Raw genomic sequence first — 24,583 nt, forward strand, 5'->3', positions numbered from 1 at the left:
TGTGGTAAAATCCTGGCCTAGTTTGCATGTCAAAACTATTTCTTTATTGCATTTATGATCCATTTGCATTTTCCCACCGAGGCGTTCAAAGTAGCTGATGTGGTTCTGCCCTCTCCGCCATTCAACCCACCCAACAACCCTATGTGATTGGTTAGGCACTGAAGCGATGCTCCCAGAGGGGAAGGGCTGAGCCATATGGATTGTGGCATGCTGCCTCCATGAGGACTAGTGGCATGCTCCAAACGAATAATAATAATAATATCTTTATTGTCAATGTACAACCTGTGTACAATGAAATTAACCGAGTCTCCCCCCACACAAACACTCAATCTCATTGTACTATGTGTGCTTGTCACACAACACACCAACCCTGAAAGTCAGTTGCACTATACATTCATACCTCATGTTACGTCCGCTTCATGTTACGTTCTTTCAGGTTACGTCCCAAAGCAACCCGGAAGTACCGGAAAGGGTTACTTCCAGGTTTCGCCGCTCGCGCATGCACAGAAGCACAAAATGACGTCACACGCATGTTCGCAGACGTGCCGCTGTTGGTTGCGCTCTTTTCATGTTGCGAACGGGCATCCAGAACGGATCCCATTCACAACCAGAGGTACCACTGTATTATTTTCCATTCAGCAGCCTAACAGCCCATGGATAGAAACTGTTTTTTAGCCTGTTGGCACTGATTATACTTTATCTCCTGCCCGAGGGTAGAAGATTAAAGAGGTGATGGCCGAGGTGTGAATTGTCCCAGAGAATTTTTTTCACTCTCCTAAGGCAACGATCCCTTGCAATGTCATCTAGCGGGCTCAGGGGACAGCCCATGATATCATGTACTGTGTTCACCACCCTCTGTGAAGACTTTCTGTCCGTGGCTGTCAAGCCAACGTACCACACTGTGATACAATATGAGAGGACACTTTCTATTGTGGACCGGCAGAAGGAGGTCATCAATTGTTGTTTAACACTGTTCTTTCGCAAGACCCTGAGGAAGTGGAGTCTCTGTTGGGCCTTCCTAACCACCTGAGTTATATTGTTTTTCCAAGTGAGGTCTTCACTAAGGTAAACTCCCAGAAATTTAAAGGAAGAGACTCTCTCTACACACGCACACACACACACACCCCAATATACAATGGGGCAGGTTCCCCTCTCTTCCTCCGAAAGTCCAGCACCATCTCCTTTGTCTTGCTAATATTTAGGTGCAAGTTATTCTCTAGGCACCATGCAGATATTTTTTGAACCTTCTCCCGTATGCTGATTCATCTTCAACTAGAACAAAAAAGTGTCAACGCTTCTCCTGTTCAATGTTCAGCGTCTCTCTGCAACCCAAAATTCTCTCCTTATATTGAGGCAACACGAATTGGTCCATCGCTGAGACTCCACTGTCACTTGCTCCTAATTTGTTCATAATAAAATAAAATAATAATAATAATAATAATAATAATAATAATAATAATAATAATTACTACTTACAATAAATTTCCGCAGCCACTCTGGGCGGCTTCCAACAGGGGATTAAAAATACATTAAAACATCAGTCATTAAAAAACTTCCCTAAACTTTCCTAAAAATTCAGAACAGACCAGGGAAAAGTTCTCAAGGGGAACAGTTCCCTTTGTGTCCTGCTTCCTAGTACCTGGGGAGAATTTCATTCTCCAGCTGCCTCACCTGCAAAAGGAGAAGGCAGAGTTGGAAAAGATTCAGAAAATGATCAAGGGGGTAGAACAGGAAAGGCAGCAGTGCTTGGGGTTTTTTATCTCAGAGAAAAGATGAGTAAGAAAGGACATGGTAGAAGCCCATAAGATCCTGCGCAGCACAGAAGAAGCAGACAGAAAATGGTTTTTCTCCCTCTCTCAAGACACCAGAACTGAAGGACTTGCCATGAAGCTGAATATTGGAAGATTCGGGACAGAGAAAATAAAGTCCTTCTTCACACAGTTACTCTGTGGAACTGTCTGTGGCGTTTTCATAGGTAGGAAAGGATATATTAATTGCAATTTATCCCTCCAGGCACTCATGTGTATGGGGGGAGGGTGGCTGAACAGAGTTCAAAAGCCCCACCCTTAGCGGCAAAACTGAAACATGTAGGAATCAGCTGTGAAGGCTTCTTTTAAGTAAGTCCAGCTGCAGAGCAAGTGGAATCCCCCCTTTCCTTTAGCCTGCTTAAGAAATCAGGCAACAGACTATGGGAATCAGCTTTAAATATGAATTACTTACTCATAGTCTTGCCTTGGATCTCAGCTGCAGCATGTTGTGCAATGTCCAGACTCCTTATATTCAAAAAGGACTTTCCTTTCATAAACATATAACTGAGAATAACGTATCTACAATCTCATGCTTATTTGCATTGTTCCTGCACAGGATTCTCCCTATTAACATTTCGGGATCTTCCTCTTTCTGCTTCACTTCACCCTACAGGCACTCAGGATCCTGAAGACACCTCTCTCTCTCAGCCATTCTCCCTCACAGAGAGAGAGAGAGAGAGAGAGAGAGAGAGAGAAGAGCAGAAAAAGCAGTTAAAAAACGACAGTTGCTGGAATAAGAGTCACAATGGAATGGAATGTCTTTCTTATGTGACTCACAGTCAGCCAATCACATGAGAGAGCTACAGCCAAGGGGGGAAAATACCATACTGAAAATACACAGCAAACATTCCCATTTCAGGGAATTAGATTATCCTTAACATGGCAGCAGTAAAAACGATGGAGGTAAAATGTTTATATTGACAATAGAAACAGCCTCACGCATGGGTCTGGGCTGGAGCCAGCGGACGGCATGTCTATCCTCTATGGCTACTCAAAGAAGGAGAAAGGGGGGGGGACAGGGAATTATATATGCCTTCCCAGGAGAGGAGGAGAAATGACATCACACGGAGCCCTCTCTACCAATTACGTTTCTATGGTCTGAGTCTTTGCCTATCAGCAATACAGCTCTGTGGTCTCCTGCACCTAAACTTACTAACTGGGAAGAATATATATATTGTTGGATTTCGACCCCAACCTCCCACACTATCCCAGGGGAGCAGTGACAACCAACAACTTGGAGGGCTCTGCAAGGGGATGAGTCAAATTCATGGAGGAGTGTCACGGTCTGGTTCACGGGCAGTCGAAGTCCTGGCAGGGGATGTCAGGACCGGGGGCAAGATGGGGGGTGGGAGCAGGAATGGGGGTCCAGAAGCCAGGAGTCATGAGCCAAGAGTCCAAGGGTCAGAGAGCCGGGAGTCACAAAGCCAAGGGTCCGAGGATCAAGAAGCAAAGAGGCACGAAGCCGAGGTTCAAGGATCAGGAAGCAAGGAATCACGAAGTCAAGGGTCTGAGGATCAAGAAGCAAGGCAGGGAACGTGTTGCTGTGACAAAGAGCCGAAGGGAAATGCTGACCTTATATCCCTTCCCGGCTCTTGCCACCAGGTGTTGTGAGTTGCCAAGCGGCCTCACCTGTGCGGCCGCACCTTGCCTCTCCTGAACAAACTTAGGAAGGCCCCAGTCCTGCGAAGCCCTACTGGTCCCAGGGCCTGGCTCCTGCACGCACTCCTGACATCCCACGAGAGAATGGGCTCTCCTTCCTTGGAGGTTTCTAAGCAGAGGTTGGTTGGCCGTCTGACATGGACGCTGAGAGCCAGTGTGGTGTAGTGGTTAAGAGTGGTAGTCTCGTTATCTGGGGAACCGGGTTCGCGTCTCCGCTCCTCCACCTGCAGCTGCTGGGTGACCTTGGGCCAGTCACACTTCTCTGAAGTCTCTCATCCCCACTCACCTCACAGAGTGTTTGTTGTGGGGGAGGAAGGGAAAGGAGAATGTTAGCCGCTTTGAGACTCCTTAAAGGGAGTGAAAGGCGGGATATCAAATCCAAACTCCTCTTCTTCTTCTTCTTCTTCTTCAGTTGAGATTCCTGCATTGCAGGGGGCTGGACTATTTGACCACCAGAGGTCCCTTCCAGCTCTATGATTCTGTGTTTCTGAGGGTCACCTGGTCCAACCAACTCCCTGCAGTGCAGAAATGACAGCTGAAGAATACCTGACAGGGGGCCCTCCAACCTCCATTAGAAACCTCCAGTGAAGTTGACTCCACCAATGTCCCGGTCCAGTTCACGGGCAAAGTCCCAGGTGGGGATGTCGGGACCGGGGGCAAGATGGCAGGGTGGGAGTAGGAACGGGAGCCCAGAAGCCAGGAAGCCAAGAGTCCGAGGGTCAGAGAGCCGGGAGTCAAGAAGCCATGGGTCCAAGGGTCAGGAAGCAAGGCAGGGAACGTGTTGCTGTGGCCAAGAGCCGAAGGGAAATGCTGACCTTATATCCCTTCCTGGCTCTTGCCACCAGGTGTTGTGAGTTGCCAAGAGGCCTCACCTGTGCGGCCACACCTTGCCTCTCCAGAACAAACTTAGGAAGGCCCCAGTCCTGCGAAGCCCTACTGGTCCCAGGGCCTGGCTCCTGCACGCACTCCTGACATCCCACGAGAGAATGGGCTCTCCTTCCTTGGAGGTTTTTAAGCAGAGGTTGGTTGGCCGTCTGACATGGATGCTTCAGTTGAGATTCCTGCATTGCAGGAGGCTGGACTATTTGACCACCAGAGGTCCCTTCCAGCTCTATGATTCTGTGTTTCTGAGGGTCACCTGGTCCAACCAACTCCCTGCAGTGCAGAAATGACAGCTGAAGAATACCTGACAGGGGGCCCTCCAACCTCCATTAGAAACCTCCAGTGAAGTTGACTCCACCAATGTCCCGGTCCAGTTCACGGGCGAAGTCCCGGCAGCAGACGTCGGGACCGGGGGCAAGATGGCAGGGTGGGAGCAGGAACGCGAGTCCAGAAGCCACGAAGCCAAGAGTCCGAGGGTCAGAGAGCCGGGAGTCAAGAAGCCATGGGTCCAAGGGTCAGGAAGCAAGGCAGGGAATGTGTTGCTGTGGCCAAGAGCCGAAGGGAAATGCTGACCTTATATCCCTTCCTGGCTCTTGCCACCAGGTGCAGTGAGTTACCAAGCGACCTCACCTGTGCGGCCGCACCTTGCCTCTCCAGAACAAACTTAGGAAGGCCCCAGTCCTGCGAAGCCCTACTAGTCACAGGGCCTGGCTCCTGCATGCACACCTGACAAGGGGAAAGGGGGCTGTCAATGGCTACTAGCCATGACAGCTCTGCCCTGTCCCCCCAGTGGGAGGCAGCCATGCTTCTGGATGTCTGTTGCCGGAAATCGCAGGAGGGGAGAGTTGCTCATGCGCTCAAGTGCTGATTATGGGCTTCCCACAGGCATCAGGCTGACCACTGTGAGGACAGGAGGCTGGGCTAGAAGGACCCCCTTTGGCCTGATCCAGCTTATTGTGTTCTGATGCTCAGACCTGTCACCGTCTGACTCCTGAAGAAGCAGGCAAAGGGCCAGCTCCCTTTTGTTGTTGTTTAGTCGTTTAGTCGTGTCCGCCTCTTTGTGACCCCCTGGACCAGAGCACGCCAGGCCCTCCTGTCTTCCACTGCCTCCCTCATGCTGGTAGCTTCGAGAACACTGTCCCACCATCTCGTCCTCTGTCATCCCCTTCTCCTTGTGCCCTCCATCTTTCTCAACATCAGGGTCTTTTCCAGGGAGTCTTCTCTTCTCATGAGGTGGCCAAAGGATTGGAGCCTCAGCTTCAGGATCTGTCCTTCCAGGGAGCACTCAGGGCTGATTTCCTTCAGAATGGAGAGGTGTGATCTTCTTGCAGTCCATGGGACTCTCCAGAGTCTCCTCCAGCACCAGAATTCAAAAGCATCCATTCTTCGGCGATCAGCCTTCTTGATGGTCCAGCTCTCACTTCCATACATCACTACTGGGAAAACCATGGCTTGAACTATATGGACCTTTGTTGGCAAGGTGATGTCTCTGCTTTTTAAGATGCTGTCTAGGTTTGCCATCTCCCTTTAGAGTAGGCTAATCCACAAGGTTTACAACTCGAAGAGGGTGTTTTAAGCTCTCTCGGTTGGGTAGCTTAGCGAGGCTTAAGTTTTGCAGATCACAGCCGATGTCAGGCTGATAACAGCAACAGCAACATGCTTTCATCTGCCTGTCACAAGGAGGGCGCAGAACAACGTGGGGGTTTGGATAAAAAGGCCTAAGAGGGCACCAATCCCACAAGGGCCCTCCTAAGTCAGAGGACGGAGGCTGCCGCAGTAGACCTCCAGCACCAACGAGGCACTCTGATCTCTCAGCCGTTGAAAATACCCCCACCGGCATTTCCCCATGGAAGGCAAAGAGCAGAAGCTGTGTCCCTTGCCAGGCGGTGCCTGATATGGCGCTCACTTTTCTGTGAGCCCTGGGGACTCATTGCCACAAGATGTCGAGGTGGTTGCTAGACATGGGGAAGGATCAGCGGGGCACGATTATCAATAGGGGAGATGTGAGGAGTTTGGGCTCAGCTTGCAGAAGAGGGCTTTGCTTGAAGTTAAGGCAGATGGAGGGATGGCCTTTCAGATGATAAGAATAAGAATAAGAATAAGAATAAGAATAAGAATAAGAATAAGAATAAGAATAATACCCCACCCATCTGACTGGGTTTCCCAGGCGAGGAAGCAGCAACCTGATAAATGTTTGTAAAACTATTCAAAAGAAGAAGCTGAACTTTGGAAGATCCTTCGTCATGCAGCAGAGTTAAACCATGGAACTCCCTTCCTCTGGCTCTTCTCGTGTTCTTATGGACCAGCATATTCCTCAAACCAGCGGCCCCGGGCACAACTCTCTCCCAGCTGCTTTGGAGCCAAGGAAATCGCAAGCCACCCCAACGGCCAGTGCTAGGAGCCAAAGATAGAGGAGATAAGGAAAGGAGGGTTCTGCTTTGGCAGCCTTCAGCTTTGCAGCAGATAACCAAAGCCTCTCCTATCTGATTTTATTCTTTCAGTTGGGACCCAGGGCTCCCCGCCATCAAGAAACAACAGCAATCGTTTAGCAGATTGGTAGCAGATCTGAGCAGCCTTCATCTGACCTGATAAGGTGAGCAAGAGAGGAAGGTGCTTCACTGGCTCCATCTAGCTCAGTGTGGCTGACACTGACTGGCAGCAGCAGCTCTCCAGAGCTTCAGGCAGGAAACTTTTTCCTAGCCTTGGTCCGGAGATCCACTCAGGGGCTGAACCTCAGGCCTCCTGCTTGGAAAGGGCAGGGGCTGTACAGCCGAACCTCCCCATAAGGACATCAGAAGAGCTGGGACCCCCAAAGGTCATCCAGTCCAACCCCCTGCAATGCAGGAATCTCAACTAAAGCATCGTTGACAAATGGCCATCTGAGCTCTGCTTAAACACCTCCAAGGAAGGAGAGTCGCCTTGGGGTTCCTGCCCAACTCTACAAGTCTATGATTCCCCAGACTTTTGATGATCACATTTAATTCTTGAGGGGGAGGGGGTTAATATAGAATAACAAAGAATAATAAATTTTTATTTATACCCCGCCCTTCCTGGTTTAGGAAACCAGGCTCAGGGCAGCCAGCAACAAATTTAAAGCACTTAATTGATGCTACAAAAAACCAGCATAAAATACGGTATACAATGGTGCCTTGGGTTACATACGCTTCAGGTTACATACGCTTCAGGTTACAGACTCCGCTAACCCAGAAATAGTGCTTCAGGTTAAGAACTTTGCTTCAGGATGTGAACAGAAATCATGCTCCGGCGGTGCGGCAACAGCAGGAGGCCCCATTCGCTAAAGTGGTGCTTCAGGTTAAGAACAGTTTCAGGTTAAGAATGGACCTCCAGAACGAATTAAGTACTTAACCTGAGGTACCACTGTAATCATAAATAACAATAAAATCAAAAATCAATTTAGGGGGGAAGTCCCCCCTAAATGGAACATGAGATGATCCCCAGGGCTAGCTGGCTAAATGAGTCCCACTTGGGCCAGCGAGGAGGCCAGGGGAGAATGAGCTGTGGGGTCTCAGAGCAGGTAACCTTCATAAAAAGGGGAGGGGGAGGGAAGGAAGGGGAATAAAAGATAAGGCTGAATTCAGATTAAAGGCCAGGCGGAATAGCTCTGTCTTACAGGCCCTGAAGAAGGAGCTTAAATCCTGCAGGGCCCTGGTCTCCTGGGACAGAGCATTCCTCCAGGTCGGAGCCATCGCTGAGAAGGCCCTGGCCCTGGCGGAGGATAATCTGACTTCCTTAGGGCCCGGGACCTCTAAACTATGGTTATTCATGGACCTTAAGGTCCTCTCCCTCCCTCCTCCACCTCTCACCATCCTCTCCTGATCAGCTCAGACAGTGGCTGCTTTGCATTCTTTGCCGCCCTGCTTGCAGAGCGGGTCCATATCTTGATTTGGGGGGGGGGTTCTTGGGTGCAGAAAGGGGAGAATCACCCGAGCGAAGGGACGGGTTTAAATCATGCGCCACCTGGGCGAGATGCCAAGGCAGATTGGCTCTTGCTCTTATCTTGAACCCCGAGCTTTCCTTATCTCTCTGCCAGGAAAGGTTGACAGTTGATGGCTTGTGGTCGCTTCATCGTTGACTCACAAACTCCACTCTGGGGGGGGGGGCAAGCCTTTCGTCCAGCTGTCCGGCATTGTCGTCACAAGGCTGACCGTTCGCCTGGCATCTCGGCTCAACACCTGTACCCAAAGTGGCCCATCTGAGTGGGCAGCTGGGTAGGACTGCAGAGCCGAGTGCGGACTCCACAGACGGCAAAAACGTCTCTGGCCAATTATAGCTGGGATCAGCCTTTTCATACTTCTCTGCCGCTTTGTGTGAAAAGCCCCAAATGGAAACATTTCGTTTTCAAGCCCTGCAGCTTACTCTTCACAGAGCTACAATTCCCAGCACCCTTAAACTACAGTTCCCGGGATTCTTTGAGGAGCGAAATGTGCTTTCAGTGTGCTTCAGATGTATGGTGCGTGCACAACCTCACAACTGCCAGGTGTCAAGCTGCTCATTGACGGACACCTTGCCCCCCACGGCCCAGGGATTTAGATCTGCCTCCAAGGCTCTCTCCAAGCCCTGTGGGCACCAGAGGCAAGGGGGTGGGCAAGGGGGTGGGCGTGGGGGTGGGCATGGGGGTGGGCATGGGGGTGCGCCCCCCACCTAAGGACGTGACGTCAGGCGAGGCTGGCTGCTGCTCCTTCGTCTTCTGCAACCTCTCATCCTTCATTCTTCCGTTACACAGAACCAGCAAAGACGTCTTCTTGCACTTTCTGGAAGGTGTTCAGAGCCCAAAGGGAGGCCTCTGGCAACCCTGCCGTGCGGGACACGTGCCCCCAAGGGCCCCCCTGGCTTCCTTGGCCTGACCTCCAAGAAGGCGGGCAGAGGAAGCCACTCCCCCCTTGCTTTGGGCCAAATTGCAGAAAGGGGAGGGAGAGGCGGCTGCCCCTCTGAGCTTCCCAGGCTCCTGGCACATCAATCATCATCTCTCCAGAGAGGCTGGCATGGATCCCCTCGCCGTCTTCCTCCTCCTCCTCCTCTGCACCTTCCAAGCTGCAAGTGAGTAAAATCTGGGAGACTCTCAGTTAAATTCTCTCTCTCTCTGCTCCATAATGCAACACCCTTGCCTTTCTCTCTCTCTCTCTCTCTCTCTCTCTCTCTCTAAAAATATTTTTATTACAGTAGTTTTACATAAGGTTATACACAATAACTGTAACCATTCCAAAACATAAAAATAGAAAAGGTTCTTTCAAACCTTCAGACCTCCTTCCCTCCCCGCACGGGTTCCAATTCTAAAAATTTTATCTTTTTCTTTTTTCCTTCGTCTTTTATCGTTATCCATCTATTATATATAGTAACCAAAGTTCATTTCACTTTACAAGTGTCACTGTATCTCTGCTAGTGATTTCAACTGTCTACAGTGGTCTTTTTAGTATATTAAGAAGTTATTCCAATCTTTTAAAAATACTTGGGTCTTCCTGGTTTCTGATCTTTCCCATCAGTCTTGCCATTTCTGCATATTCCATCAGTTTGGTCGGCCACGCTCCTCGGGTCAGTACTTCTTTCCATCTCTGGGCTAGGAGCATTCTCGCTGCCATCGTTGCATACATAAACAGTCTTTTATTTTCTTTTGGTAGTTCCCCACCTCTTATATCTAACATAAAAGCTTCTCAGAGCCCAACTAAGTTTGTTCTTGGTATACACTTTCATGTGCTTGCAAATACCAAGAACAAACTTAGCTTATACCAAACACAAACTTAGTTGGTCTCTAAGGTGCTACTGGACAATTTTTTAATTTTTTTCTATATTTAGAAAATTCACTGTTTTTTAAACAAAAGTTTTCTTCAAATTTTCTTATATCATATGTAACCCAAGGTACCACCGAGGTTATCGTATGTAACCCGAGGTACCACTGTATTTGTTTTTTATCCTATACAGTGGTACCTCGGGTTACAGACGCTTCAGGTTACAGACGCTTCAGGTTACAGACACTTCAGGTTACAGACTCCGCTAACCCAGAAATAGTACCTCTGGTTAAGAACTTTGCTTCAGGATGAGAACAGAAATTGTGCGGCGGCAGCGGGAGGCCCCATTAGCTAAAGTGGTGCTTCAGGTTAAGAACAGTTTCAGGTTAAGAACGGACCTCCGGAATGAATTAAGTACTTAACCCGAGGTACCACTGTATGTCCTGAACATAGGGCAGACCAAGCCAAACACCGTGAAACTGAGATAAACTGAAATGGCCCTAGTCGCCCTTTTACTGGTTGCATTGGTGCAAAAGCATCTCCAGGTCTGCTGCAGAGACGGCCCCTCGCCCCCCCCCAGACCAAACTCAAAAGGCAGGATCCAGCCTGCAAGAAGCTGTGCCAGATCCCAGGGAGCAAAAAGCCCCAACTGAAGCAAGAGTTCCACCACGGAGAACGGAACCGTGAGTTGCCCCAGCCCCCCCATTGCAGAATCCCATTATTCTTCCTCTCCCGCCCCCCCCCCCGCCAAACCCAGCCCCTGCTTCCAAAAGTTGGCAAAAAGGAGAATCATCTAGCCTATGGTTGCCCTATTTCAAAAAGTGAAAATCCAGCACAAAAGTTGTTGAGCTTTTTGGAGATTTTGAACGTGGTTTCCCCGGACATTTTAACCGATTTTCGGATATTCCACCCAAACACTATTTCCAGATACAGTGGTACCCTCGGGTTACATATGCTTCAGGTTACATACGCTTCAGGTTACAGACTCCGCTAACCCAGAAATAGTGCTTCAGGTTAAGAACTTTGCTTCAGGATGAGAACAGAAATTGTGCTCTGGCGTAGCAGCGGCAGCAGGAGGCCCCATTAGCTAAAGTGGTGCTTCAGGTTAAGAACAGTTTCAGGTTAAGAACAGACCTCCAGAACGAATTAAGTTCTTAACCTGAGGTACCACCGTATTTTGGAAATGTACATACAGGTTTTTCTTCCCAAGAGACTGGGGCCCTAAGCTACAGCTTGTTTAGTTTATATGTAAATCCAGCAGTGATCTTCCCCCTTCTTGGTTTGTTGCCCCAGGGCTGGATGGCACAGGAGGGGTGAACTTTGTCGAAGGTTTTGGGGAGTCCGTCACGTTGCCCCTGGAGATTCCTACCCAGAACATCTCCACGCTCTTCTTGAACTGGAAGTCTTTGTCGAGGAAGAAGGCACTGGCTCTGTGGACCCCCCAGCACCCCTTGTTTGTCATCGACGCCGAGTATTCTGGGAGAGTGAACTACTCCAAGGAGAACAATGTCTTGCAAATACGCAACTTGACCCTGGCAGACGGTGGACCCTACGAAGTCGTCATGGGAGTCGTCCCCCGCGAGACCATCTTAAAAAATTACACACTGTTCATATTTCGTAAGTTTTGAGGGCACAGCAAGGCTTCTTCGGGAACCGTAGGATGGTAGAAATGTAGCGTTGGGTAGGAATCCCAAGGGTCCGAACCCCCTGCAATGCGGGGATCACTCCTAATAGGGGTTGCTATTTGTGGCATCAGTAGATCCTCAGGGAAATGTTGCTGGAAGGAGTAGTTTAGAGAAAAGTTGGTGTTAGAGAGAATCAGCTCATGGGTTGGAAAAATAAGGGGCATTATCGAGGATGTGGGGTCTGTATCTTGGGCTACAGAGACAGCCACTTGATTCGGGACTGGCAAAATAAAGTTCTTCTTCATGCAGCACATACTGTATTTTTCGCTCCATAAGACGCACCTAATTTTTAGAGGAGGAAAACAAGAAAAAAAATATTCTGAACGAAACAGTGGATGCATGATTTTTGTGGTTCATGCTGTGGCCACAGACATGTGATCTGACGGTGAGTTTGGGGTAGCCCAATGCAAAAATCCTGAGGATCCATGTGGATCCATGCTTTGTAACTACGTTTTTGCACCATTGTGGCCCCACGCAACAGTGGGTGCGTGGTTTTTTTGGTGCAGGCTGTAGCCATGGACATCTATGTGATCTGATGGTGAATTTGGGGTTGCCCAATGCAAAAATCCTGAGGATCGATGGGCTTTTACCTCCCCCCTCCCAGGCAGCCTCCTTTATGTCTAGCCTCCCTTATCTCCCTCCCCGATCTCTTGCGGATCAGCGGCTTTGTTTCAACACCCATTTCCCTCTTTCAAAAAAAAAAAGAAAGAGCATGATCTGCTTTTCTCCCCTGGGCAATTTGGCTCCAGGGACCACACATTCGCTCCATAAGACGCACAGACATTTCCCCTTACTTTTTAGAAGGAAAAAAGTGCGTCTTATGGAGCGAAAAATATGGTAGTTAAAACTGTGGAACTCCCTTCCGCAGCAGGCAGTGATGGCTACCAAACTTGGTGGCTTTAAAAAGAGGATTGGACAGATTCATGGAGGAGGAGAGGGCTATCGACGGCTACTAGCCACAATGGCTAGGCTCTGCCCCCACAGTTGGAGGCAGCAGTGCTTCTGAATGCCAGGTGCTGGAGATGGCAGGAAGGGAGAGTTGTCTTGTGCCCAGGTGCCGCTTGCAGGTTTCCTGAAAGAGGCATCTGTTAGAAGAGGAGGCTGGACTTGAGGGCCCCCTTTGGCCTGACCCAGCAGGTGGTTCTTCTGTTCTTATGGAACCTCCAGGTCCAGAGGCAGTCTATCTGGGTTCCTAGGTTCCGTGGGGCATTTGGCCACTGTGAGAGCAGGATGCTGCACTAGGTGGGCCATTGGCCTCATCCAGCAGGCTCTTCTCACGAGGCAAAATGTGCATGTACTATTATTTGTACATGCCAGTGCTCTATCTTTCCAGTGCTCTATTTTTCCTTCCTCTCCCCCCCCCAAAAAAATCCTGCAGATGAATCCAGGGCCAGCAGCAGCCCCTCACCCCCCGCTTCAAAACGACATCCCTGCACGTTGCAGGAAATAATACCAATTCAGAGAAGCAATTAGCCGAAACAGTTGCATGATTCGTGTAGAAAGATAACAGGAAAGGGGAACCGCCTGCAGTGTGATTCCTGGGTGTGTGTGAGCAAAACCATCTTTAAACAAGAACGCAGAGTCCAGGGCCTGATGAGAGGCTTTCCTACCCTGCTGCTGACTGGTTTCCTGCAATGGGCTCACTGCATCTCTGTTGATAAGAAACCAGCTTGCTCCTCTCAGAGACTCAGATCACTTCCACGAAGACGAGCTGAGTCAAACTTCCAGGATCTTGAGAGGAAGCCAATCAACTGTCGCATTGCAACGTTTCACCAGAACATCAGAGCCGTGGCCCACCTGGTGCAGCCTCCTGTCTTCACAGTGGCCAGCCAGTTGCCTCAAAGGGAAACCATCGTGCAGGATTCGCGCGCAAGAGCAGCTCCCCCCTCCTGCAGTTTCCAGAAGGGGAATTTGGGAGCCTTGCTGCCTCCAATTGCAGAGGCAGAACAGAGCCCTCCCCCCCTCCATGAATGCCCCCATTACTCTTTTAAGGCCACCCAGCTCTACCTCTCTCTTAAATCAGAACCAGTGAAGGCGGTGAAGGTCCTGTGTGAGTGTCTGGAGGCGGCTGGAGGATGGAAGGCGGCTAACAGATTGGGGTTGAATCCTGACAAGACAGAAGGACTGTTTTTGGGGGACAGGGGGCAGGTGGGTGTGGGGGATTCCCTGGTCCTGAGTGGGGCAACTGTGACCCTGAAGGACCAGGTGCGCAGACTGGGAGTCATTATGCATTCACAGCTGTCCATGGAGGTGCAGGTCCATTCTGTGTCCAGGGCGGCTGTCTACCAGCTCCATCTGGTATGCAGGATGAGACCCTCCCTGCCCACGGACTGTCTGGCCAGAGTGGTGCATGCTCTGGTTATCTCCCGCTTGGACTACTACAATGCGCTCTACGTGGGGCTACCTTTGAAGGTGACCCAGAAACTACAACTAATCCAGAATGCGGCAGCCAGACTGGTGACTGGGAGCGGCCGCCGAGACCATATAACACCGGTCCTGAAAGACCTACATTGGCTCCCAGTACGTTTCCGAGCACAATTCAAAGTGTCGGTGCTGACCTTGAAAGCCCTAAACGGCCTTGGCTCAGAATACCTGAAGGAGCATCTCCACCTCCATCGTTCTGCCCAGACACTGAGGTCCAGCTCTGAGGGCCTTCTGGCGGTTCCCTCACTGCGAGAAGCCAAGTTACAGGGAACCAGGCAGAGGGCCTTCTTGGTGGTGGCACCCACCCTGTGGAATGCCCTCCCACCAGATGTCAATGAAATAAACAACTACCAGACTGTTAGAAGACATCTGAAGGCAGCTCTGTTCAGGGAAGCTTTTAATGTTGAATAGACTATTGTGTTTTAATATTCTGGTGGAAGCCGCCCAGAGTGGCTGGGGAAACCCAGCCAGATGGGTGGGGTTTAAATAATAAATTATTATGATTCTCAACCGTTCCTCATAAGGCTTCGTTTCCAGACCCTTGACCATCTCAGTCACCCTCCTCTGCACACGCTTCCAGCTTTTCAATATCCTCCTCAAACGGAGGAGCCCAGAACTGGACGCCGTATTCCAGGTGGGGTCTGACCAAGGCAGAATACAGTAGTGCTATCACTTGATCTGGGCACTAGACTTCTGTTGATGCAGCCTAGAATAGCCTTAGCCTTTTTTGCTGCTGCATAACACGGTGGGCTCACTATGGCCAGATTCAGTCCCATAAAGGGTTGGGGAGGGAATAGAATGACGTGCTTCTTTCTCTGCCCCCCAATTCTTGCCCATCTCCCCCCACCTTTCCCTGCCCCTCTGCAGGCATCAACATCACCAAAACATGGTGGGAGATCAGCTCCTGCACTTTGTTCTGCGAGTTGGGGGCCGGGAAGATGGCCAACGTGACCTACAACTGGACTCTCACAGCGACAGGGGCCCCACTTTCCCAAAGCAGCCGGCTTGACCTCGTCATGCACCCCACAGATGCGCATCAGTCCTACTCATGCGGCGCAAAGGCTCTTGGGGTCCAGGTGACATGGGACATCTCTCCCTACGAAGACTGTGGGGTCAAGGCTTCAGGTAAATGCCTTCAGGGAATCGCAGAATCAAAGAACTGGAGAGTTGGGAGGGGATCCCGAGGGTCATCTAGACCAACCCCCTACGATGCAAGGGACACGGCAGAAGTTCCTAAAATAATGCCTGGCATGGAGAAAGCAGAGAGAGGAAAGGTTTGCTCCTTCCCTCCTAAAACTAGAATTCATGGGCATCCAAGGAAGTTGTCCATTGGCAGATTCAGGATGGATAATAAAATAAAAATAATAATAATAAAATTTTATTTATATCCCGCCCTCCCCAGCCGAAGCCGGGCTCAGAGCGGCTAACAACAATAAAAGTAGCACAGCATTCTAAAATCATTTCATTTTAAAATCAATTCAAATCAAATTAATGGCAACCATTGGGCTAGAGTTCTGTGAGGATCGCCAAAGGAGGGGGTCAGGCTGCGCCCTGACCAAAGGCCCGGTGGAACAGCTCTGTCTTGCAGGCCCTGCGGAAAGATGTCAAGTCCCGCAGGGCCCTAGTCTCTTGGGACAGAGCGTTCCACCAGATTGGGGCCACAGCCGAAAAAGCCCTGGCTCTGGTTGAGGCCAGCCTAACTTCTCTGTGGCCCAGGACCTCCAAGATGTTTTTGTTTGAAGACCATAAGTTCCTCCGTGGGACATACCAGGAGAGGCGGTCCCGTAGGTATGAGAGTCCTAGGCCGTATAGGGCTTTAAAGGTTAAAACCAGCACCTTAAACCTGATCCTGTACTCCACCGGGAGCCAGTGCAGTTGGTAAAGTACTGGATGAATGTGATCCCACAGTGAGGACCCCATAAGGAGTCTCGCTGCAGCATTCTGCACCCGCTGGAGTTTCTGGGTCAGTTTCAAGGGCAGCCCCGCGTAGAGCGAATTACAATAATTCAGTCTGGAGGTGACCGTCACATGGATCACAGTGGCCAGGTCAGGGCGGGAGAGGTAAGGGACCAACTGCTTAGCTCTTTAGGATAAAAGAAAGTTTTTCTTCTTTTTTTTTATAAATATTTTTATTTTTCCATATAAACACAATACAACAAACATAAACATACAAAAACAAAAACAAAACAAAAAACATGTATCATTTCATGTCCTAATTTCATATCCTATCTTCCCCGACTTCCTCATGCCTCCCCTTTCTGTATTCCAAATTCTTATCGATTGTTCAGCAAATCTTCCCTTATTTTAATTTAAATTTAGACTATTCTTCCTTATTTTCCTTGTCTTAACCATTGCTAATAGTAACCATTTACTTTCCAGTCCAACATCATTCTAACTTTCATTAACTTTATGATATTTCTTTAAATAGTCCTTGAATTTTTTCCATTCTTCTTGCGCTGCTTCTCTTCCCTGGTTTCGGATTCTGCTCGTCATTTCTGCCAAACCCATATAGTCTATCACCTTCATCTGCCATTCTTCCAGTGTGGGTAGTTCTTGCGTCTTCCAGTACTTCGCAATGAGTATTCTAGCTGCTGTTGTAGCATACATAAAGAAAGTTATATCCGTCTTTAACACCCCTTGGCCGACAATACCCAAGAGAAAGGCCTCTGGTTTCTTGGGGAAAGTATATTTAAATACCTTTTTAAGTTCATTATAGATCATTTCCCAGAATGCCTTAATCTTCGGGCAGGTCCACCAAAGATGAAAAAATGTACCTTCAGTTTCTTTACATTTCCAACATTTATTGTCAGGCACATGGTAAATCTTTGCAAGCTTGACTGGGGTTATGTACCACCTATATATCATTTTCATAATGTTTTCTCTTATGGCATTACATGCCGTAAATTTTATCCCGGTGGTCCACAACTTTTCCCAATCAGCAAACAAAATATTATGACCAATGTCCTGAGCCCATTTAATCATGACCGATTTAACCGTTTCATCTTGTGTATTCCATTTCAGCAGCAAATTGTACATTTTGGACAAATTCTTAGTACTGGGTTCTAACAGTTCTGTCTCCAATTTTGATTTTTCCACCTGGAAGCCAATTTTACTGTCCAGTTTAAACGCTTCATTTATTTGATGGTAGTGGAACCAGTCTCTCACCTTCCCTTTTAATTTCTCAAAACTCTGCAATCTCAATTTGTCCCCTTCCTTTTCCAAAATTTCCCGGTATCTTGGCCACTTGGACTCCATATTTAACTTTTTAACTGCCTTAGCTTCCATTGGCGACAGCCACCTTGGAGTTTTATTTTCCAACAAGTCTTTATATCTGTCCCAGACATTTAGTAGTGCTTTTCTGACAATATGATTTTTAAAACTTTTATGTGCTTTAACCTTGTCATACCACAAATATGCATGCCACCCAAAAATGTTATTAAAACCTTCCAAATCCAAAATGTCTGTGTTTTCAAGAAGTAGCCATTCTTTCAGCCAGCAGAAAGCTGCCGCTTCGTAATAAAGTTTAAAGTCTGGCAGGGCAAACCCCCCTCTTTCCTTTGAGTCCGTTAGTATCTTAAATTTAATTCTGGGCTTTTTGCCCTGCCAGACAAATTTAGATATGTCTTTTTGCCACCTCTTGAAACAATCCATTTTATCAATTATTTGCAATGCTTGGAACAAAAACAACATTCTTGGCAATACATTCATCTTTATAGCTGCAATACGACCTAACAAGGAAAGCTTCAAGTTGGACCAAATCTCCAAATCTTTTTTCACTTCTCTCCAAGTTTTTTCATAATTATCTTTAAACAAATTCACATTTTTAGCTGTCATATTTATACCCAAATATTTCACTTTTTTAACCACAGTCAACCCTGTCTCATTCTGGAACCTTTCCTTTTCTATCTGTGTCAAATTTTTCTCCAAAACCTTTGTCTTAGACTTATTCAATTTAAATCCTGCCATTTGACCAAACTCTTGAATTATTTCCAAAACTCTTTTCGTGCTAGCTTCTGGCTCTTGCAATGTAAGTACTAAGTCATCTGCAAATGCTCTCAGTTTATATTGTTTAGCTCCGACCTGAATCCCTTTAACCAACTGGTCCCTCCTAATCATATTAAGCAAAACCTCCAGGACCGATATAAAAAGTAATGGGGAGATAGGGCACCCCTGGCGTGTCCCTTTTTCAATCTTGAACTCTTCTGTAACCACATTGTTTACAATTAGTTTGGCTTTCTGTTCAGAGTATATTGCACCTATACCATTTTCAAACCCTTGGCCTACCCCCATCCCCCGGAGGTTCTTCAACATAAAACTCCAAGAAATATTGTCAAAGGCTTTCTCGGCATCCACAAATATCAAAACAGCTTTAGTGTTTATGTTCACTTCCAGCTTTTCCAAAATGTCAATTATATTCCTTACATTGTTCGACAAGTGCCTTTTTGGGAGAAAGCCCGCTTGGTCCCCGTGAATCTCCTCCATCAAAACTCTCTTCAGTCTTTTTGCCAAAATATCAGCAAAGATTTTGTAATCCACATTCAATAACGAGATGGGTCGGTAGTTTTTAAGTTGGGTCTTTTCAGTCTCTGTCTTTGGTATAAGTGTAATGTAGGCCTCTCTCCACGTATCGGGTGCCCTTTCCCCCTCCATAATCTCATTGCAGACTTCCTTCAAAGGTTGTATCAACCCTTCCTTCAAAACTTTGTAGTATTTGGAAGTCAGTCCATCCGGTCCAGGGGATTTGCCCAGCGTCATGCCTTGAATGGCATCTTCTATTTCTTGTGCTGATATCTCCTGGTTCAATATTATCTTACTTTCATGCGAAACCTTTTTCAGCCCATTTTCCTCGGGGAACTGTTGTATGTCCATTTCTTTTTGCGGCCCTTGTGTGTAAAGTTGTCTAAAGTAGTTCTGAAAACAATTCCTAATTTCCGCTGGGTTGCTTATGTTTTTTCCTTCCACTTCTATATTTGTTACCGTGTTGAGTTTTTGTCTCTTCTTTATTTGCCAAGCCAGTAACTTGCCACATTTATCAGCAGATTCAAAAGTCTTTTGTCTCATTTGTTTAATTTTCCACTCTAATTCTTGATTCATCAGTTCCATATATTGTGTTTGATGAAATTTGATTTCTCTTAGAATCTCTTGGGATTTTGGCTTCGATCTTAATTGTTTTTCCCCTTCTTTTATCTTTTCCAAAATTCTCTCCTTTTTCTCATTTTGCTTTCTCTTCTTTAAAGTATTTTGCTGAATCAAAAACCCTCTCATCACGGCTTTGCTTGCGTCCCATACTATTCTTTTTTCTACTTCAGACCTTAAGTTGATTTCAAAATAGTCTTTCAAGGTTTTTTGGGCCTTCTTGCAGATCTCCTCGTCTCTAAATAAGGTGTCATTCATTCTCCATCTGAAGGAACCAGTTGTTGTTTGCCTCATCACCATCTTTACAGCATTATGGTCGGAGAAAGTTTTTGGGCAGATTTCTACTTTTTTTATATTCGGAGCCATACTGCTAGTCACCCAGATTTGGTCAATCCTTGTCCATGTCATTTTGGCTTCAGAAAAGAAGGTTCCCTCTCTTTCTAATGGGTGTTTTGTTCTCCAAATATCAATCAAGTCCATATTGTCAGTCATTTCAAAAAAAGTCTTTGGTAGTCTTCCATCTTTTGTTATTACCTGTCTTTGTGCCTTGTCCATATTTGTTGAAACCACTCCATTCATATCTCCCATCAAAATTAAGTTGTAATCCATATGGTCCATCAAAATTTCATGCAACTTCTTAAAAAATTCAGCTTTCCCTTCGTTTGGTGCATAGATTCCCACTATCAAATACTTCTCTCCTTGAGATTGAATTTCAATTGCCAAATATCTTCCTTGATCATCTTTAAAGATTTGTTTCGGTTGCAATTTTTCTTTTGCATAGATCACCACTCCTCTCTTTTTTACTCTGTCTGAAGATATAAATTCCTGTCCCAGTCTTTTATTTATTAATAATTTTCTGTGTGCTCTTGTCACGTGGGTCTCTTGTAGGCAAATCAAGTCCAATTGGTCTTTCTTTAAGGCATGAAATATACTTTTTCTCTTCCTGGGAATATTTAAGCCATTACAATTCCAGGTTAGAAGTTGCAGAGCCATGATGGGATTATTTACTCCTTCCTCCTACAGCTCCCTGTTTTTGTTCCTCGTCTGTCGGTGGTACCGTGTTCGTGTCCAGTGATGGATGCCCTTGTCCTGGAAATGTCTCTTTCTGTAGGTCTTCTTCGTGTTCTCCCAAGAACTTGTCTTTATCACTTACAGTCTTTATTCTTCTCTTCTTTCCCTTATATTTAAAAGACAAGCCTTGGGGAAATTCCCACCTGAATGGTATGTAGTTCTTCTTCAGCAGTGTCACCAGGTCCTTATAATGTCCTCTTGCGTCCAAGATACTCTTAGGGATGTCTTTAAAGATCTCAATAAAAGAATCTTCAATTCGAAGGGCTGTTTGGTAGTGCAGGTTCAATATTTTATCTCGCTCCTCCTTTGATCTTAAGGTAATAAGACAATCTCTGGGTCGATTTCTCTTCTGTCTTATTCCCAATCTAAATGCACTTTCTATCTTAAAATCTTCTTTCTTCAGCTCCTGCTTCCAAAAATCAGAAAATTCTTTTGTCAAATCATCCACCAAGTTCTCTCCTTCCTTTTCCGGCACAAGTCTGATCCTCAGGTTCCTCTCCTTGCGTTGCATATCCTGCATAGAGAGTGCCAGTTCATATTCATCCAATTTCTTGTAAACTGGTGGAAATTTTTCCTCCGCAGCAGTTGCAATTTCCTTAGCTTCCTCGGCTATCTTTCGTGTTATAGATGAATCTTCCAATAATTTCCCAATTGCTTCTGCATTTGAGTTCACTTTATTCCCTAGGTCAGTTATACTTTTAGTATTTAGGTCAATTTTCCCAGAGATTTCTTCAATTTTTTTATTTGTTTCAGCAACTTGTACTTTAGTTTCAGCAACTTGCAATTTAGTCTCCGCACCTTGCTTTTTTAGTTCCTCCAAAGAGTCATTTATCTTCTCCAATACCTTAGCAAATGATTCTTCTGTAGACATTGCTTTCACTTTTGGCTTTGCAGCCACTATAGTTCCAGAGGCTCCTGTTACAGAAGCCCTTCTTTGCATGTAAGTGTCAATTTTGTATTGTCTGCCAGATCTCAAGGTTGTTTCTTGTAACTCCCCTTTCTCTTTACCATCTGCCATAACAAAGTCTTTTAGTCAAGGTCATTCCCAGACTTTGAAACTCACAAACAAAGTTCTCAAATTTTTAAACTCCACTTGTTGCTGAAACAATTTGTAGGTCCTCTAGGGGGCGTAGAGTCAGTTCTATGCTTCTCAAAGTAATCCCACACTCTTCAAAAAAGAAGGAGTAAAAGTTTCCTAGTCCCTTTCAATTTTTCTTTCCTTTTTCAAGGGGATCCCAGTCAATAGTGTCCTGTAAGTAACTTTGTAATACCACAGAAACAGTGTTTCAAATTGGAAGTAACCAAAGTCAATTTGAGATATTTTTTATCTTCTTATAGCAACAGTCCTTAGCCGGTTCCTTTTCTCCGGCAGTCCGATCCCAGGTTAAAGAGCAGCGATACTTAATCCAATTCTTTTGAATTGGCAGGGAAACACTTTTAAGATCTTCTTCCCCCCCCTCCTGCCTTCGGGGGGGGAGTTCTTTGCTTTGGTGGTGGATTTCTTAAATCCCACAAGTTTCCTCTCAAGCAGTTACAGCTAGAGTGCCTTTCGCTTTGATCTTGCTACAGAACGGAAAGCAGACTTCCTTTTTAGTGCTTATCCGTCTCGGTACCCAATTTCTTAATTTTAGAGTCCAATTTCTACTTTAGCAGTCAATCCTACTCACGGATAGTTGTTTTTTTAATCCAATTTCCCGGGAAGAAGTCAGCGCTCTCCGCTAATGGCGACGCGGCTTCGCTTCGCAGGCTGGGTGAAGACGACTCTCAGCACCGCTCCAAGACCCCTCCGCTCCTCCGGAGCCTTTAAAAAGGCTATTTCGCAGCGTCGGGGGGGCGCAAAGGTGCCCGCCGAGTCTCCAGTTCACAGGCAACGCGCCTGTGATTTTTAGGGGTCCCCGCTTCGCCGTAGCTGACAGGACCCGAACCCACGAAGCAGATCTCTCCCGGAGCTCCGGTTGAGATCCGCCATTAAGCGCCGGCGCTAACCGGAAGTCAAAAAGAAAGTTTTTCTTCACAGCAGCACAGAGTTAACCTATGGAACTCCCTCCCACCGGACAGGAGGCAGCAATGGCCACCGACTTGGGTGGATTTAAAAGAGGACTGGGCAAATTCATGGAGGAGGAGAGGGCTATGGAGGGCTCCTGGCCACAACTGGAGGCAGCAGTGTTTCTGAATGCTAGTTGCTGGAAATTGCAAGAGGGAGACAGTTGCTCTTGGGCTCGGATCCTACCACTAAGCTTCCCTTTGGGGCACCTGGTGAGGAGGCTGGACTGGATGGGCCCCCTTTGGCCTGATCTGGCAGCAGCCAGGCTCTTCCTGTGTTCTTGTGGAAACTCCAGGTGCAGGAGCAGTCTATCCAGATTTTTAGGTCCTTAGGAGTATCCGGTCCCTGAGAGATTAGGATGCTGGGCAATAATAATAATAATAATAATAATAATAATAATAATAATAATAATAATTTATTTATACCCCGCCCACCTGGCTGGGTTCCCCAGCCACTCTGGGTGGCTTCCAAGGCAATATTAAAATACAATAGTTTATTAAACATTAAAAGCTTCCCTAAACAGGGCTGCCTTCAGATGTCTTCTAAAAGTCTGGTAGTTGTTGTTCTCTTTGACATCTGGTGGGAGGGCGTTCCACAGGGCAGGCGCCACCACCAAGAAGGCCCTCTGCCTGGTTCCCTGTAGCTTTGCTTCTCGCAATGAGGGAACCGCCAGAAGGCCCTCGGAGCTGGACCTCAGTGTCCAGGCTGGACGATTGGGGTGGAGACGCTCCTTCAGGTATACTGGGCTGAGGCCATTTAGGGCTAGATGGGACAGATCCTGCAGGCTCTTCCCACGTCCTTATATTTTTTTCCAGACGAGTTGGTGGTTTTAAGCCAATCCTTTGCCTCCTCTCTTTGCACAGCACTTGGGAGAATTTGTGGTTTTGGGCTAAATAAGTTTATGCCATTTCCCAACAAACAAACATGAAACAATTATCTCTCTCCCTCTCCCTTCCGCAGGACTTTTCGTGGTGCTCTGCTACTGGGTTGCCAAAATCATCCTCACGCCCGTCCCCCTCTTCTTCCTCTATTATCATCACTTCAAGAAAGCCAAATCCGCACAATACACTGTCTCAAAGGAACGGACAGACGTGGACTACGAAGTCGTCCACTTTGAAGAAGCCAATTATGAAATGGACTACGTAAATTAATGTCCACACTGTTAACGGAAAAATCCGAGGGCTCCCTTGGACAAAAACAAAGACACCAACCAGGATAACTTGGAGCAAAACAGCAGCCTGTAGGCTTGGCCTTTATTGGATACTGTCGCGACAGGACTCCCACCCGCAACAAGATGAAGCAAAATGGAAGTCCAGAACAAAAGAAGACCCCAACTTTTATTAGTTGCTAATCCCCCAAACTGCACCCCTAAGACTACATCACAACTACATCACAAAAAAGGAGGGGTTGAGGGAGGGGTGGTGGTGGTAACCTGAGTGTCCTGTCACCTGGCTGGTTCCCCCTTTCCCCCTCCCCATGAGCACTTTCCAGGTAACAGAGGGGAGTTTGCAGTTTCCTGCCCCCAGAGGGAAGAGCTGATTATTGTCCTTTGTTCCAGTCTGTGCTGAATCCACTCCCATATGCAAGTTCTTTGTGACATTGATGGTCTTCTGTCTAGGACCATCAGGGTTGGCATAGCAACTGGGCAGGGCTCCTGTGGATGTGCTGGGATGGTGAAGGGATTATGGCTGCCCTGTATCAAACCTTCCATTTTGTAGTCCTTCCTTCATGGAGTAAAATAAAAGTGGAACGGTGCAGATCCAATGTATGGTTGATTTACTATGAATTTATAACAGAAACATTGCTTATGTCTTGTGTGTGTGGTGTTTGTACAAACTGAATGATGGGGGGGGAGTTTCCTGCAACAACAGGACCCCTCACTCTGCCAGTTTTGCCCTCAAGGCTACCTTTCAAGTCAGCTGGAAGGAAAGGGTCATAGAACTGAAGGTTTGGGGGGTGGGGAACCCCAATGCCATCAAGTCCAACCCCCCAGAATGCAGGAACCCAAGGCCCCAAGCACAGAGAATCTTTTTGAGACCTCAGTCACAGAATCATAGAATGGTAGAGTTGAAAGGGACCCCCGAGGGTCATCCAGCCTGACCCCGGCTAAATCAAACACTCAACAGATTG

The 24,583-nt window shown here is 47.2% G+C and overlaps 2 protein-coding genes across 3 annotated transcripts in view; both read left to right on the forward strand.

The window, feature by feature from the left end:
• Positions 1-24,583, forward strand: part of LOC310751719 (uncharacterized protein) — a 950,206-nt gene that overhangs the window by 143,684 nt on the left and 781,939 nt on the right. The gene's annotated exons all lie outside the window — the stretch shown is intronic.
• Positions 1,443-23,607, forward strand: LOC310751815 (T-lymphocyte surface antigen Ly-9-like). Of its 2 annotated transcripts, none has more exons than XM_083591518.1 (4): positions 1,443-1,975; positions 11,387-11,710; positions 15,070-15,327; positions 23,414-23,607. In XM_083591518.1, exons 1-4 carry the CDS (start codon positions 1,789-1,791, stop codon positions 23,602-23,604), a joined length of 960 nt encoding a protein of 319 aa, XP_083447644.1. In that variant the 5' UTR covers positions 1,443-1,788; the 3' UTR covers positions 23,605-23,607. The 2 variants fall into 2 exon arrangements, with proteins under 2 accessions (XP_083447644.1, XP_083447645.1); XM_083591519.1 differs by lacking the exon at positions 1,443-1,975 and adding an exon at positions 9,070-9,407.

Source organism: Podarcis filfolensis (genome assembly GCF_964270895.1).
Source record: "Podarcis filfolensis genome assembly, chromosome: 16".
Lineage (NCBI taxonomy): Eukaryota > Metazoa > Chordata > Lepidosauria > Squamata > Lacertidae > Podarcis > Podarcis filfolensis.